The 12941-nt window shown below is 48.6% G+C and overlaps 1 protein-coding gene across 3 annotated transcripts in view; it reads left to right on the forward strand.

The window, feature by feature from the left end:
* The window catches only part of GALNT18 (polypeptide N-acetylgalactosaminyltransferase 18), a 361090-nt gene that overhangs the window by 174621 nt on the left and 173528 nt on the right, over positions 1 to 12941 (forward strand). For all 3 annotated transcript variants that reach the window (XM_055423366.2, XM_055423367.2, XM_055423365.2), the window contains exon 2: positions 3039 to 3231. In XM_055423366.2, coding sequence (XP_055279341.1) covers positions 3039 to 3231 — 193 coding nt within the window. The remainder of the gene's footprint in view (positions 1 to 3038; positions 3232 to 12941) is intronic.

Genomic DNA, 12941 nt, shown 5'->3' on the forward strand with positions numbered 1-12941 from the left:
CCATGGGGTACTTATTAACTGATTTGTTTTGAAATGATGGACTGATCTCCTCGTAAGAGCCACATGCTCTGCTGGGAGCCAAAGATACAGCAGGGAACAAGACAGATGTCCTCCTGCCCTCATGGGATCCAGCCTTGAGCACGACAGAGATAACCTTGGGTAAAGACATCAGCCAGCACTGCTTGACTCAGGCAGAAATTCACCAAATATACCTCCTCTTCTCCCTGTCCTGCCCCTGACTTATCATTCAGAACCCACTGCTATCAAATTTGTTGTCCTTTGTACCCACACTGAGTAAAAAGGCCAAAGCACGTGTTGGGATCCAGGACTTTAATATGTTTATAATCCATTTTTATGCAGTACCGGTCTAATTGTGAATCATAATTTTTTCATTAAATGACCTGATTTTACTTGATAATATCCGTTTAGGTATGTGAGAGCAGTAAAACTCCATTTGTGTTAAATATTATATGTATGATTCAGTTGGTTCACTCATTTGGATTTTTACTACTCCTGAATTCAAACGAATGAACCATCCATCTTTTTAGAAATAACAAGGACCTTCAGGATCAGGTGAGCCCTATATTTCCTTTCAAACACACCAAGTCGAGGGGCCAAGGGCAGCCTGAGCTCTGGGATGGAGCTTTGAGCAGCACCACAGTCCCAGAAGTTCTTGCTTTGTCATAGAAATGCGCACGTAATTCGCATTTTACTCCTTTAAATATCCTAATATGTTTAATATATCTGAGTTTACTTCTGCATCCTTAAGGGAAATTGGTAACTGAGATGACAGGCAGTGTTCGTCTTTGGAATTCACCTGTATCCAGCCCTTTGCTCTGTAGAGGCGGTGAAGCCTAATGGTTAGGACCGCTACCTTGGGTCACAGACAGCCTCAGATTGCATCTTAGCTACTTCACTTCCTTCTAAGTGAACCAGGTCAAGGTTCTTATCCCCTGTGTGCCTCATGTTCACTATCTCTAGAATGGTGACAGTGGCAGTCCCCACCCTGTAGGGGGAAATTAGTTGGTATGTGAAAAATGCTTATGGCAGAGCCTGACTCATGGTAAGCACTCAGCAAGTGCTAGCTGTGATGGTTATCCCAGGAGTTACATGGACCTCCAGTGTGAGTATGTGCCCAGGTCATGGCCCCCGAAAAGCAGAGGTGCTTATACATGTTCAGCCAGCGCCTGCGAGACCCAGCTCCCTGGGCACGCGTTTCGGTGTCTCCCTGACCACAGTGTCTGGCACTGGTGTGCTCACTCTGCTTGCAGACTCGTCCGCTGTCTGATTTGCTGTGACAGCCCCTCTGCCCATGTCATCCTTTGCGCAGCTCCAGTGATGGGGCTTCCCCCCCAGGAGCACCCCTTCTGTGGCAGGTGTGTCCTGGGTGCTGGAAGTGTCCCCTCTTATTCTCAAGCCTCCTCCTCTTTCCAAATGGACTCTTCCAAGAATCTGTCCGGAGGAGGTGGTGCTAAGTGCTGTGGCATGCAGCGCTGAGCTCTCCAGCCTTGAAGACCAAGGGGCCCTAGCCCTTTGCCCGTCTCTAGACTGTGCCTTTAAGTTACCTGACATAAGTGGGTTTGCATCTACTGGCTCCATGTAGACAGCTGAAGGGACTTTGGCAAGTGTCCTAAGCCTGCCTCTCCTGTTCTGAACCCTCTTCTGCTTCCTCCTGGTCCCTGTCTCATTCCAGGCTCCATCTCTTACTTACATCATGTTTATGAACATGAAAGGCCAGTCCAGTGGCCTTAGCATCCCTGTCCAATTTCTCTGATTGCTGACCTTAAATGGTGGGCCTGACTACCTGTCCCTTGGAATGAGTTCCATAGTCCTGACCAGTCAGCCTGTGTCCTGGCAAGACTTACTCACTAACCCTGTAAAAGAGGCACTTGACCCACCAGGCTGCCCTTGCTATAGCAACCCTGAGTCCCATTTATTGTGCACTTACTCTGAAACAAGCGTTTCATGGACATTATTGCATGTAATCCTCACATATCTCAGGAATGAGGGGAGGTATTATTATTAATATCCCCACATTGACTTGACTTGACTTGAAGTCGCTCAGTCGTGTCCGACTCTTTGCAACCCCATGGACTGTAGCCTTCCGGGCTCTTCAGTCCATGGAATTTTCCAGACAAGAGTACTGGAGTGGGGTCCCACATTACAGGTGGGAAAATCAAGGCAACAAGAGGTTGAGTGTTTGCTTATGGTCATGTCGCCAATGAATAGTGGGGCAGGGATTTGTTTGAATCTGTGTCTATATAAACCCAAGCCTCTGCTCTTATAGGTAATAATACCCCCTCCATTTTCTTGGAAATTTCTAGGAGAACCATGAATTCTCTTCATCTGGTGTGAGCATTGCCCCTAGAAAATCTACCAGAGATCCAATGAACAGTGTCCAGATTGTGTGGAGGTTTCGGGATGGTCTGTCTATCTGCTGTGCCAACGAGCCCCTATCCTGGTGGTCAGAGCCTGAAGCAATAGAAGGCAATCTGGCCGAGGGTCCTAGCAGTTAGGTGAATGTCATAGGGTGCAGCCAGGAAGCTCTCAGCAGGATCAGACAGTGGAGAGAGAGTGGACTGGCAAGAACTGGGCAAGGGAGCAGGCACTCAGCTTGGGGATCCTGGTGTGGGACAGTTTAGGACTAACAGAGAATAGGGGTGTGATCTGGGGAAAGAGAAGCAGAAACCCCATTCAAGGGCTGGGACCGGCATCTCTCATGAGAAGGCAGACTGGGAAAGGAGGAGGTTCTGACATAAAGCCATGGGGCATCAGGATCACGTCCATTGGCTCCCCCTCAGACTCTGCTGGGTGCATTTCTATATCCATTGTGTTAGTGGTTGTTGGCTGGATGAATGGATGTATGGAAGGATAAATGAACTCAGGGGAGCATGACGATTCTATTCCCCCTCACCCCCAGAGTTGGGGCTAACTAAGATCGTTTTATCCAAAGCAATGGTGAGGAAGGGTAAGGGGTTGTCATGGCATATGCAGGAGTGTACTCTGACCCACTGTCTCCTTATCCCTTCTTTCTCCAGAAGCCCCCGCCAAACCTGAGGAGGCAGAGGCTGAGCCCTTCACAGACTCCTCTCTGTTTGCACACTGGGGCCAGGAGCTCAGCCCCGAAGGCCGGCGTGTGGCCCTGAAGCAGTTCCAGTACTACGGCTACAACGCCTACCTCAGTGACCGCCTCCCCCTCGACCGGCCCCTGCCTGACCTCAGACCCAGTGGGTGAGCAGAGTCAGCAGCCGGGCCCTTGTCGACCGGCCCGCGGGGAGGCGGGGTCCCGGTGGTGCTGGGGACAGAGCCAGGACTGGGTGTCCCGACTCCTGATCTCTTCCCAGCTTTAGCTTAGGGTCCTCCCGCCTCGGCCTGCACCGAGCAAGTCACTCTCACTCTCCTCCTCCAGCCTCAGTGTCTCCATCCGCTAAGCAGGGAGAAGGCTTTCTTCCATTAGAAAGAAATAAGAAATTTTGAGGATTAATAACCGAATTTAATCCTTAAGGGCACAAGAATCATCTGGCACTCCTGTTAATAAGTCATTTTAACCCAATTAGTTGCATTTTTATGAACAATTATTTTTTTCTGTAAATTAGTTTCTTAAAGTACATCCATCTTCCAAGGCTAACAAGTCATTACACCCGACAAAGAAGTCTGTCTTGACTTCTCTCTTTGTTACAAAAGATGTTCCTTTAAGGTTCAGTTAGAATTTTTATTACTCCTAATTATTAAAAATGTGGGCACGTACCACAGCTGAGAAAATCTCATTAACTTTTGAGAGCTCCCCCCTCCGCACCTTCTCTTCCTCTCTTCCTACTTATTTTTAAAATTTTCTTAAAGCTGCAAACCACAGTTAGCTTGTGTCTGGAGTTTTTAAGAAAGATCTTGCTTCTGGGTTTGGAGTCTGTGTTCTTTGGGAAGGAGAGTTCAGTTCAGTTTCACAGACATTTATTGAACATTTGCTGTATGCCCTGTAGTTAGGTATGGTTTTTCTTGGCCCAAGTGAACCTGGCTGGTCTCTAGGGATGAAACACCATCTAAGGATCTACATGGGGAAAGAAGAGTATATGTTCATTTAAAGAATACTTGGGGGCTTCCCAGATGGCTTGGTGGGTAAAGAATCCACCTGCAATGCAGGAGACACGGGTTCAACCCCTGGGTCAGGAAGATCCCCTGGAGGAGGGCATGGCAGCCCACTCCAGTGCTCATGCCTGGAGAATCCTGTGGACAGAGGAACCTGGTGGGCTACAGTCTATAGGGTCGCAAAGAGTTGGACGTGACTGAAGTGACTTAGCACACACACGCAGGACTCTGCAGAGGCCTCAGCCATGATCTTGGCCAGCACAGAAGCTATGGACTCAGGCACAACTCAATACACATTTTTCCCCAAATAAGGGGAAACAGTAGATTTTGCTGACTGCAGCGTGGCTGTAATGATGACTGGTGTTTACATGGGCTTGACCGGTTGAGATTTGCTTCCCATGTGGACCACACCAACCTGTATGAAGGTGGGCAGGCAGCTGGCACAGTCCCCTTCAGAGTCGAAGTAGCTGAGGAACAGAAAGAGTAAGAGTTCTGGCTGACATCACACAGTTGGATGAGTGACTGAGCTGAGGCTTGATCCGATGTATCCAGAAGCCAAATCCAGTCCTTTGACCCGAGCCCACAGCTGGGCTGGCCTTGACTGTGCAGGAGGCATGCTGAGAGCTGACTGACACGGCAGCCCTTCCACCCTTCCCTGAGAGAGGCGCCGTGCACACCAGTCCTTCCTGTTTCCATGGGAGAGAAGCAGGAGTTGCTGGGTGGAGAGACGAGGCCTTGTTCAGGGCTCCCTGGAAAGCCTGCTCTGAAAGAAGTGCATACAGAAAAGGCAGCCCAGCCTGAAGTTTGCTAAGAAGGTGGTGGCAGGTTCATGGGCGGGGGCCGGAGGGGGATGTCTCTGAAGGACTCCAGGTGAGCTGAATTCTGTGATTTCCTCCTGAGCCACTGGAGAGAAGCAGTAATCATAATGGAAAGACCTTTCCTCTGCACAGAACTTTACAGTTTATGGAGCTTCCACACCTCCCCTGTGGGCAAGGCGACTTCTGTCAACCCCTTTTTATAGCCAGTAAAACAGAATCTCTGATAAAAGGCAGAGCTGAGCCTTCGTGCTCTCAGCAGGGGCTCCTGCAGAGGCTCTAAGGACGGTGGTTTCTCTTTGCACATGGACTTGGAAGGCTCTTTCTAGCTCTACTTCAGCTGCTGTGCCAGACACACACCCAGGATTAGAGAGCTGTTGGTGGACCGCTCGAAACAAGCACATGCTTAGGTAAAACAGTGCCTCTCTTTGTCTGTTAATTTCCATGAAAACATCACTGCCTTGTAACAAGGTCATTGCTTGCTTATCCCATTTAACTAATTTTAGAAACATCTTTTCAATATTTTTATTGTCATCCTATTTCAAATTACACTGCCAAACATTTATATAGAATGAGCCATGTTTTCAGGGAAGCATTTCACATTTTATTTACATTAACTCTTTGATGTCTCACAGTAACCTTCTAGAGTAAGTAGGAGATGCACACTTTACTCTCCTACTCTTGACACTTTGACACCAGATGTGAGGGTTTTTTTTCCCTGTATCGACCAATTCTGTGACACCAGCTGGGTGTTCCTACAATTCAATTAGCTTTAGATGCTACCTACCAGAGTTAGTTTCAGATCCCATAAGTTCAGGGCTCATAAGTCCCACAAGACTGGCCCCACTTTAGGTACCAGTCACAAGTCCCAGCTGTAATTTGGGATTCACCCCTTCCTTGCTGGTGGTGGTGGTTTAGTTGCTAAATTGTGTTTGACTCTTTTGCTACTCTGTGAACTGTAGCCCAGAGGCTCCTCTGTCCATGGAATTCTCCAGGCAGGAATACTGGAGTGGGGAGCCATTCCCTTTCCAACCCAGGGACTGGAACCAACCCAACCTGGGTCTCCAGCACTGCAGGCAGATTCTTTACCGTCTGAGCCACCAGGGAACAAGGGGCTGGTAAAGGGGACTGGACTATTTTGTGCAGCCCCTAGTGGGAGCAACTGGGGCAGAAGCATGCACACCTGCCCCCAAAGGAGTCGTGGATCCTGAGCTGGGGAGACTCTGTGGAAAGAAGAACATTGAAGTGGAAAGAGTCAGGGCGGGATTACAGCAGGGAAAGAATGCAGCTTGGAGCCGGGGCTCTGGATCCTCCTGGGAGCAGGTTAGGGTCCATCCAAGATGGCTGTGGGTGTTTGCGGTGTTACCACTATGAGTATGGCCACCAGATCTGTGTGTACAGATTGGAGGGTCACAGGGTCTTCATGCTGCAGCTGCTAGACAGACCTCTGAGATCTCTGAACTTTGGGGTTCAGGAGGACTGGCTTCATGAGCAGCATGGATGGTAGGCAGGTAATGGCCTCCCAAGGGTGTCCACGTCCTGATCTCTGGAACCTTTGAACATGGTATATGTAAAGGAGAATTAAGGTTGCAGATGGAATTGAGGTGGCTAATCAGTTGGCTTTAGAATAAGAAGATCATCCTGAATTATCTGGACGAGCCCAGAGTAATCCCAAAGCACTTAAATGTGGAAGAGAAAGCCAGAGCGATGGCATTGTGAGAAGAACTCAGCCAGACACTGCTGGCTTTGAAGATGGAAAAGAGCTGTAAATGGTGGAAACCTATAGATACTGAAAAAGGCAAGGACAGTGTCTAACAGGTTATCACCTGGAACTTCCAGAAAGGAATGCAGTTCTGCTGACACTTTGACTTCAGCCCAGTGAGACCTCCGTCAGACTTCTGGCCTCCAGAATTGAAGATAACTAATATGTGTTGTTTGAAGGCACCAAGGTGAAGGACTTTCTTACAGTGGCAGTGTTAGTAGCAGAACACTATACAGTGGGCCCCTTTTACACAAGATCCTCAGAGGGCTAAAAGTGCCCTGCCCTTGGTTTGATGTTCTGCTGTTGCTGTGTTAAAATTCTTAGCACGTTTTCAACAAAGGCCACCATGTTTTCCTGTTGCACTGAGCCCCACAGGTTATGTATCTGGTCCTGGTGGGGAAGCAAGGCAGTTTCAGGTGAGAAGTTGGGACATGATCGCTGGATTATCTAGGGGTTGCTTCCCCAGGGCCAAGGATTTACACCAAGAGCCACTCACTGCCTGCTCACCAGTCCTTCCTGTGTGCCAGGCATTGTGCAGACAGATTAATGTCTACCTTCTCCTTTAACTTTGATCCTCATGTCTCTATGGGGTAGTTATTATTATTCACATTTTATATAGGAGAATGCTGAATATTTCCTAGGTTAAGAAACTTGATCAAGTTCCCAGTGTTTTTACGTAAGTGTGTGTCTCTAGGATGCTATTCAGCCTTCTTGCCCCACCCTTCCTAGGGGAGCTTTTCTAGTTTGGAATCTTAGCTCTGTGGAGATGACCCAGAGGTCTTTGGAAGATGAGACTTCCATGATGGTTGCCTCAGGACAAAGGGGTAAAATCAACACCCTGAGTAATGATTCTGCTGCTGCATCAAAAATGCTAACTGCGCAGACACAGGAGGAAACACTTTTTAACTGGGGCAATCTGGGAAAGTACTTGTGGTTCCTGGTTAAACACATTATGAACCAGTAGTATCACATGATTGTTCTTGAATATAATGTAATCTTGAGCAATATTAGTGTCTTAAAACGGGGAGGTGAACAGTTTTGTTCTACTCTGCTACTCAGATCAAAGCTACAGAATTGGATTTTATGGGATATAGAGAAAATGAGGTATGTTTAGAGGAGAACAGCTCAAGAGGAAAAACTGGGTAACATGACAGACAGATGAAGTTTCTGCTAGATTATAGAGTAATTTGTAAAACCCAGTTGCCTGGATTCCAAGGCCAGGTCTCTTACTTCTAAACTGGTTGACCTCTAGCAAGTTAACTAGCCTCTCTCTGCCTTGGTTTTCCTGTCTGTAAATTGGAGATGCTAATACAAAGATTGAACATGTAATATGTGTAGATGGGTTAGAACATTGCCGAACATCACAGTATTTGCTATTTAACTTTTTGTTACTCTTTATCTGGGTCCCTGGGCTTCCCTGCTGGCTCAGTGGTAAAGAATCTGCCTGCCAGTGCAGGAGATGCAAGAGACCCGGGTTTGATCCCTGGGTTGGGAAGATCCCTTGGAGGAGGAAATGGCAGCCCATTCCAGTATTCTTGTCTGGAAAACTCCCTGGACAGAGGAGCCTGGCAGGCTACAGTCAAAGGGGTCCGAAAGAGTCAGACACGACTGAGCAACTGAACACATCTGGGTCTCTGATTTGTAAAAGGGATGGCCTGGGGGGCACGGTCATGACTTTAACTACTAGAAGGACCCCTAAGCAGACAAGGAGTGACACAGGCCAGGCCTTCCACCCTGACGCTAGGCGAGAGGCGGGCCGGGCAGGCATTGCAAGATAGATCAGAGTGGTTTCGCCCCAGCCCCAGAGTTCTGAGCATCAGAGGCTGGAGCTGGGCTCTGCTGGAAAGCAAAGGTGCCCCATCCTCCTTCCTCCCCCCTGCAGTGCCTGCCTTCCCCAGCTCCCCCACGTTCCTTGGCTCTCCTCGCCACAGGCCTGGCCTGCTCACCCACAAACCCGCCACATGGAGATGCTCAGTCCCTTGTGTGACTTCTCCACTAGAGCCAGCTGACTTTTGTTTCCTGGGTGCTGTCTGTGTAGTCCCAGCAATCCCATTTTCCCTGGATTTCTAATAAGTTTTAGAAACAAATGATTGCCCTGCTTCCTGTTGGCTATTTACATTTTAACTGATTCATTTCCCTCCTTCTTCTACTTATAGTCTATGTTTGATATAGCTGATCCTTTCTCCAAATCAGTAGAGTCCCCTGAAAGGATGTTAGTAGAACTTCTGATTCTGAGTGAAAGCTGGACACTCTGATGATCACCTTTACTTAGAATTTTACCTGTTGTCGTTCTGGTGTCAGACGCTCTTCTGAGATGAGACTGACCCATTTCTTTTGCCTTGTAGATGATTAAAACTCCTGTCCACTATCTCTTCCACATCTGAGCCAGACATGCATCCTACCGGGACCCTGAAGCCCCTGGCTACACTAAATATCCCCATTGCCTCCACGACCCCTCTGTCTTATTGGATAATCTGGACTTATTGTTGTGGTCAGGCAGAGAGTAAATGTTCAACTCCATGATTCCATTCTGTTAGGCTGCGGTGGAAATCCCACCCGCAGGGTTTTTCCGGGCCTGCATTCATTCTAGTGGTCACTGCTTGAGCATTTGTTCAGTTGTTCATTCAGCCAGATACTGGGTGCTTCCTGAGTTTGTACCCTGTGCTGAATGCTGCATGAGGCCTGGGGGTGGGAGTGGGGGGCTGGTGAGCAAAGCAGATGTGGTCTTGATCTCATGCAGCTTATAGTCTAGTGGAGATACTGACATCTGTTAAATAATCACATAAAAGCTAAGTGGCAATAGCATATACGTGGCATGGAAGAAAATCAAAGGAGCCCGTAAGAGTCTGAAAGGGATCGCATCCCAGTCCAGGAAGTTCACTGTGCCTTTCTTTGCTGGGTTATATGTGTGCTGTCAGGGAGGAAGGAGCTGAGCTTACTCAACTGACAGCAGGTGGCTGGGATTCTTCGTAGGCCAGTGTCTACACACAGTTGCGTAATCACACCGTCGGAAACCACACACCCACACTCTGGAGGAGGGCAGAGAACACGGCTTCAAACAAAGCGTGTGTTCGGGGATTGCTATCTCAATGGGCACAATGAAACAGGAGGGCAGTTTAGGCTTCACGTGGCCAGTAGATCTTTATTGTAATAGTCCACATCATCCTCCTAGATGCACTGTGTCCACCCTGTCTTTCATCAGAGTTGACCTGGAGTGACTTCCATTTTGTCCCTCCCTCCAGCAGGTCTCTGGGTTGTCACAACACCAGTGTCTGGCCAGACAAATCTCTAGATGGTTGTAGAAGGAAGGTGCAGACCCTAGTTTAACAGGACCTTTGAGCACTGACTTTGGAGGAAAATGAGCCCAGGTGGAAGCCCTGGAAAATAAATTTCTGTCTCAGTCCAATTGCCCTCATCTATAAAATGGGGATAAAATGTTTACCTATAGGACTTTCAGTTCAGTTCAGTCACTCAGTTGTGTCCGACTCTTTGCGACCCCATGAATCACAGCACGCCAGGCCTCCCTGTCCATCACCAACTCCCAGAGTTCACTCAAACTCATGTCCATCGATCTGGTGATGCCATCCAGCCATCTCATTCTCTGTTGTCCCCGTCTCCTCCCGCCCCCAATCCCTCCCAGCATCAGAGTCTTTTCCAGTGAGTCAACTCGTCGCATGAGGTGGCCAAAGTATTGGAGCTTCAGCTTTAGCATCAGTCCCTCCAATGAACACCCAGGATTGATCTCCTTTAGAATGGACTGGTTGGATCTCCTTGCAGTCCAAGGGACTCTCAAGAGTCTTCTCCAACACCACAGTTCAAAAGCATCAATTCTTCGGCGATCAGCTTTCTTCACAGTCCAACTCTCACATCCATACATGACCACGGGAAAAACCATAGCCTTGACTAGACGGACCTTGGTTGGCAAAGTAATGTCTCTGCTTTTTAATATGCTATCTAGGTTGGTCATGACTTTCCTTCCAAGGAGTAAGCGTCTTTTAATTTCCTGGCTGCAATCAGCATCTGCAGTGATTTTGGAGCCCAAAAAAATAAAGTCTGACACTGCTTCCACTGTTTCCCCATCTATTTCCCATGAAGTGATGGGACCAGATGCCATGACTTTGTTTTCTGAATGTTGAGCTTCAAGCCAAACTTTTCACTCTCCTCTTTCACTTTCATCAAGAGGCTTTTGTGTTCCTCTTCACTTTCTGCCATAAGGGTGGTGTCATCTGCATATCTGAGGTTGTTGATATTTCTCCCAGCAATCTTGATTCCAGCTTGTGCTTCTTCCAGCCCAGCATTCCTCATGATGTACTCTGCATATGAGTTAAATAATCAGGGTGACAATATACGGCCTTGACGTACTCCTTTTCCTATTTGGAACCAACCTGTTGTTCCATGTCCAGTTCTAACTGTTGCTTCCTGACCTGCATACAGGTTTCTCAAGAGGCAGGTCAGGTGGTCTGGTATTCCCATCTCTTTCAGAATTTTCCACAGTTTATTGTGATCCACACAGTCAAAAGCTTTGGCATAGGACTTTAGGAAAGAATAAAAATCAGAGGGGGAAAAAAGTAAAAATATACATACATCTCTTAGTATGATTTATGGCGAGTCATAGGCACTCAGTAAGTGGAAATTATTAATGTTGTTACTTCCAGATATTCTGTGTGGAGTCCCTGGGCAGTAGGGGTGGCAAGCACGGTGCAGTCTCTGAGCTCCAGACGTTACAGAGATAGAGATGCCAGCCACCAGGAGTGGAAGTCTTGACTGCACACATGCCCAGTGAGAACCCCCACACTGTTCTCATCCTTGGGTCTCATTAAGTCCAGCTGACTGGATGCTGGTAGGCTGGGAACCTATCTTATCTGAAAAGTTCTGGAAGAAGCCAGAAGTGTAACCAGGTGAAGTCAGAGGAGGATCAAGCAAGTCCTGTGGGTGCAGGTGGGAGGGTGGAAGCCAGGGTGAGGACACAGATGGCCATGAAGGGACAAGAAGACACTGCTGATCCCAGGGTACCATCCTTAGGTGGTCAACAGTGCAGCTGAACCATTGTGTGCTGACCGCAGGTACAGGGGAGACCCTCGACCCTATCTAGGAGAAACCTAGGAAGAAAGAGGGGCTGGGAACACTCAGGGGAGTGGGTATTCAGGGGAGTGTTATCTTCTCTCTGCTTGGTCCAGATGGGTCCCTCCTGCACTCCCAGAACCCAGGCATAGTTAGACCCAGTTCCCCATACCCATTGGCCAGCAGCCCCCAGCTCACATTCTGCTTTGATCTTCACACTGGAAGGGGTCAGTCGGCCTCCACGAGTCATGCTTTGATGCACTGGGAGCTCATAGATTTGCCAGAGTCACAGGAAGAATCCATCCCTCCACTGTGGAGGTGTCTGGCTGCTGCCCTGGCTGGTATCCAGTTCCCAGGTGCCTGACTTGGCCTCTCTTAGTCTGGCACCGCCTCTGCCTCTCGCAGGTAATGGCATCACTAAAGCTCTCGACATAAACTTGCCTCATGAACAGCTCAAAACCATCCCAGGGAGCTCTGCTGGGAGGCTCCCGTCCCCACACCACCTCTGTGTGCAGGGATCGATGCAGTCATCTTTATCAGGACCATCAATCCCGGCTTATTAGACAGCCACAGCTTTCCCCACTCAGAAATGCCTTGTTTTTATCTTCAGTGGAAAATGGCTTAACTTTGAACAAGAATAAAAGTACAAAGGGAACTTTTATGGCTTAATTTTGCAGGAGAATGTGCTTCTTCTCAAAATGAGTAAGGGACCAGTCTGGGCAGTCAGGCTTTCTCAAGGCATATAAATAGGGAAGGGTTGGTTACACCCTGGTGGCTCCTCTGACGCTCACGTACCCTGGCCCTTCTCTGGAGAGGTGAGCAGAGACGGGGGTAGACAGAAGCAGACACCAGAGCAGGTGGGGATGGCAGGCTCTGGGAGCAGAGGTTGTCCTGGCCAGACTCCAGCAGACACAGGGGCTGGGGGAGATCATTGGCGTGTGAATACAAGAGGCATAGCCCTCAGGTAGAGGCTGGGGCTGGTTGTTGGGTAAAGTGGACAGATTTTGGAGCAGAAGCACTGGGCTTGGTCTGGAACAACCCTCTTCCATAGCAGCTTCTGGACGTGTGTTCCTTTGGCAGGACTCAGGATGCCCTGCTGCAGGCAGGCTCCTGTCCTCAGTTCAGTGTCCAGCAGTAATGATGCTGGGTGGGACCGACAGGTATGAGGACATCTCGTCTGACATGCTGGTCTTCCTCCCTCTTTTTGCCTCTTCCCTCAG

The sequence above is a fragment of the Moschus berezovskii genome, chromosome 14 (genome assembly GCF_049115385.1).
Source record: "Moschus berezovskii isolate FMDL1 chromosome 14, NW_MosBer_1.0, whole genome shotgun sequence".
NCBI lineage: Eukaryota > Metazoa > Chordata > Mammalia > Artiodactyla > Moschidae > Moschus > Moschus berezovskii.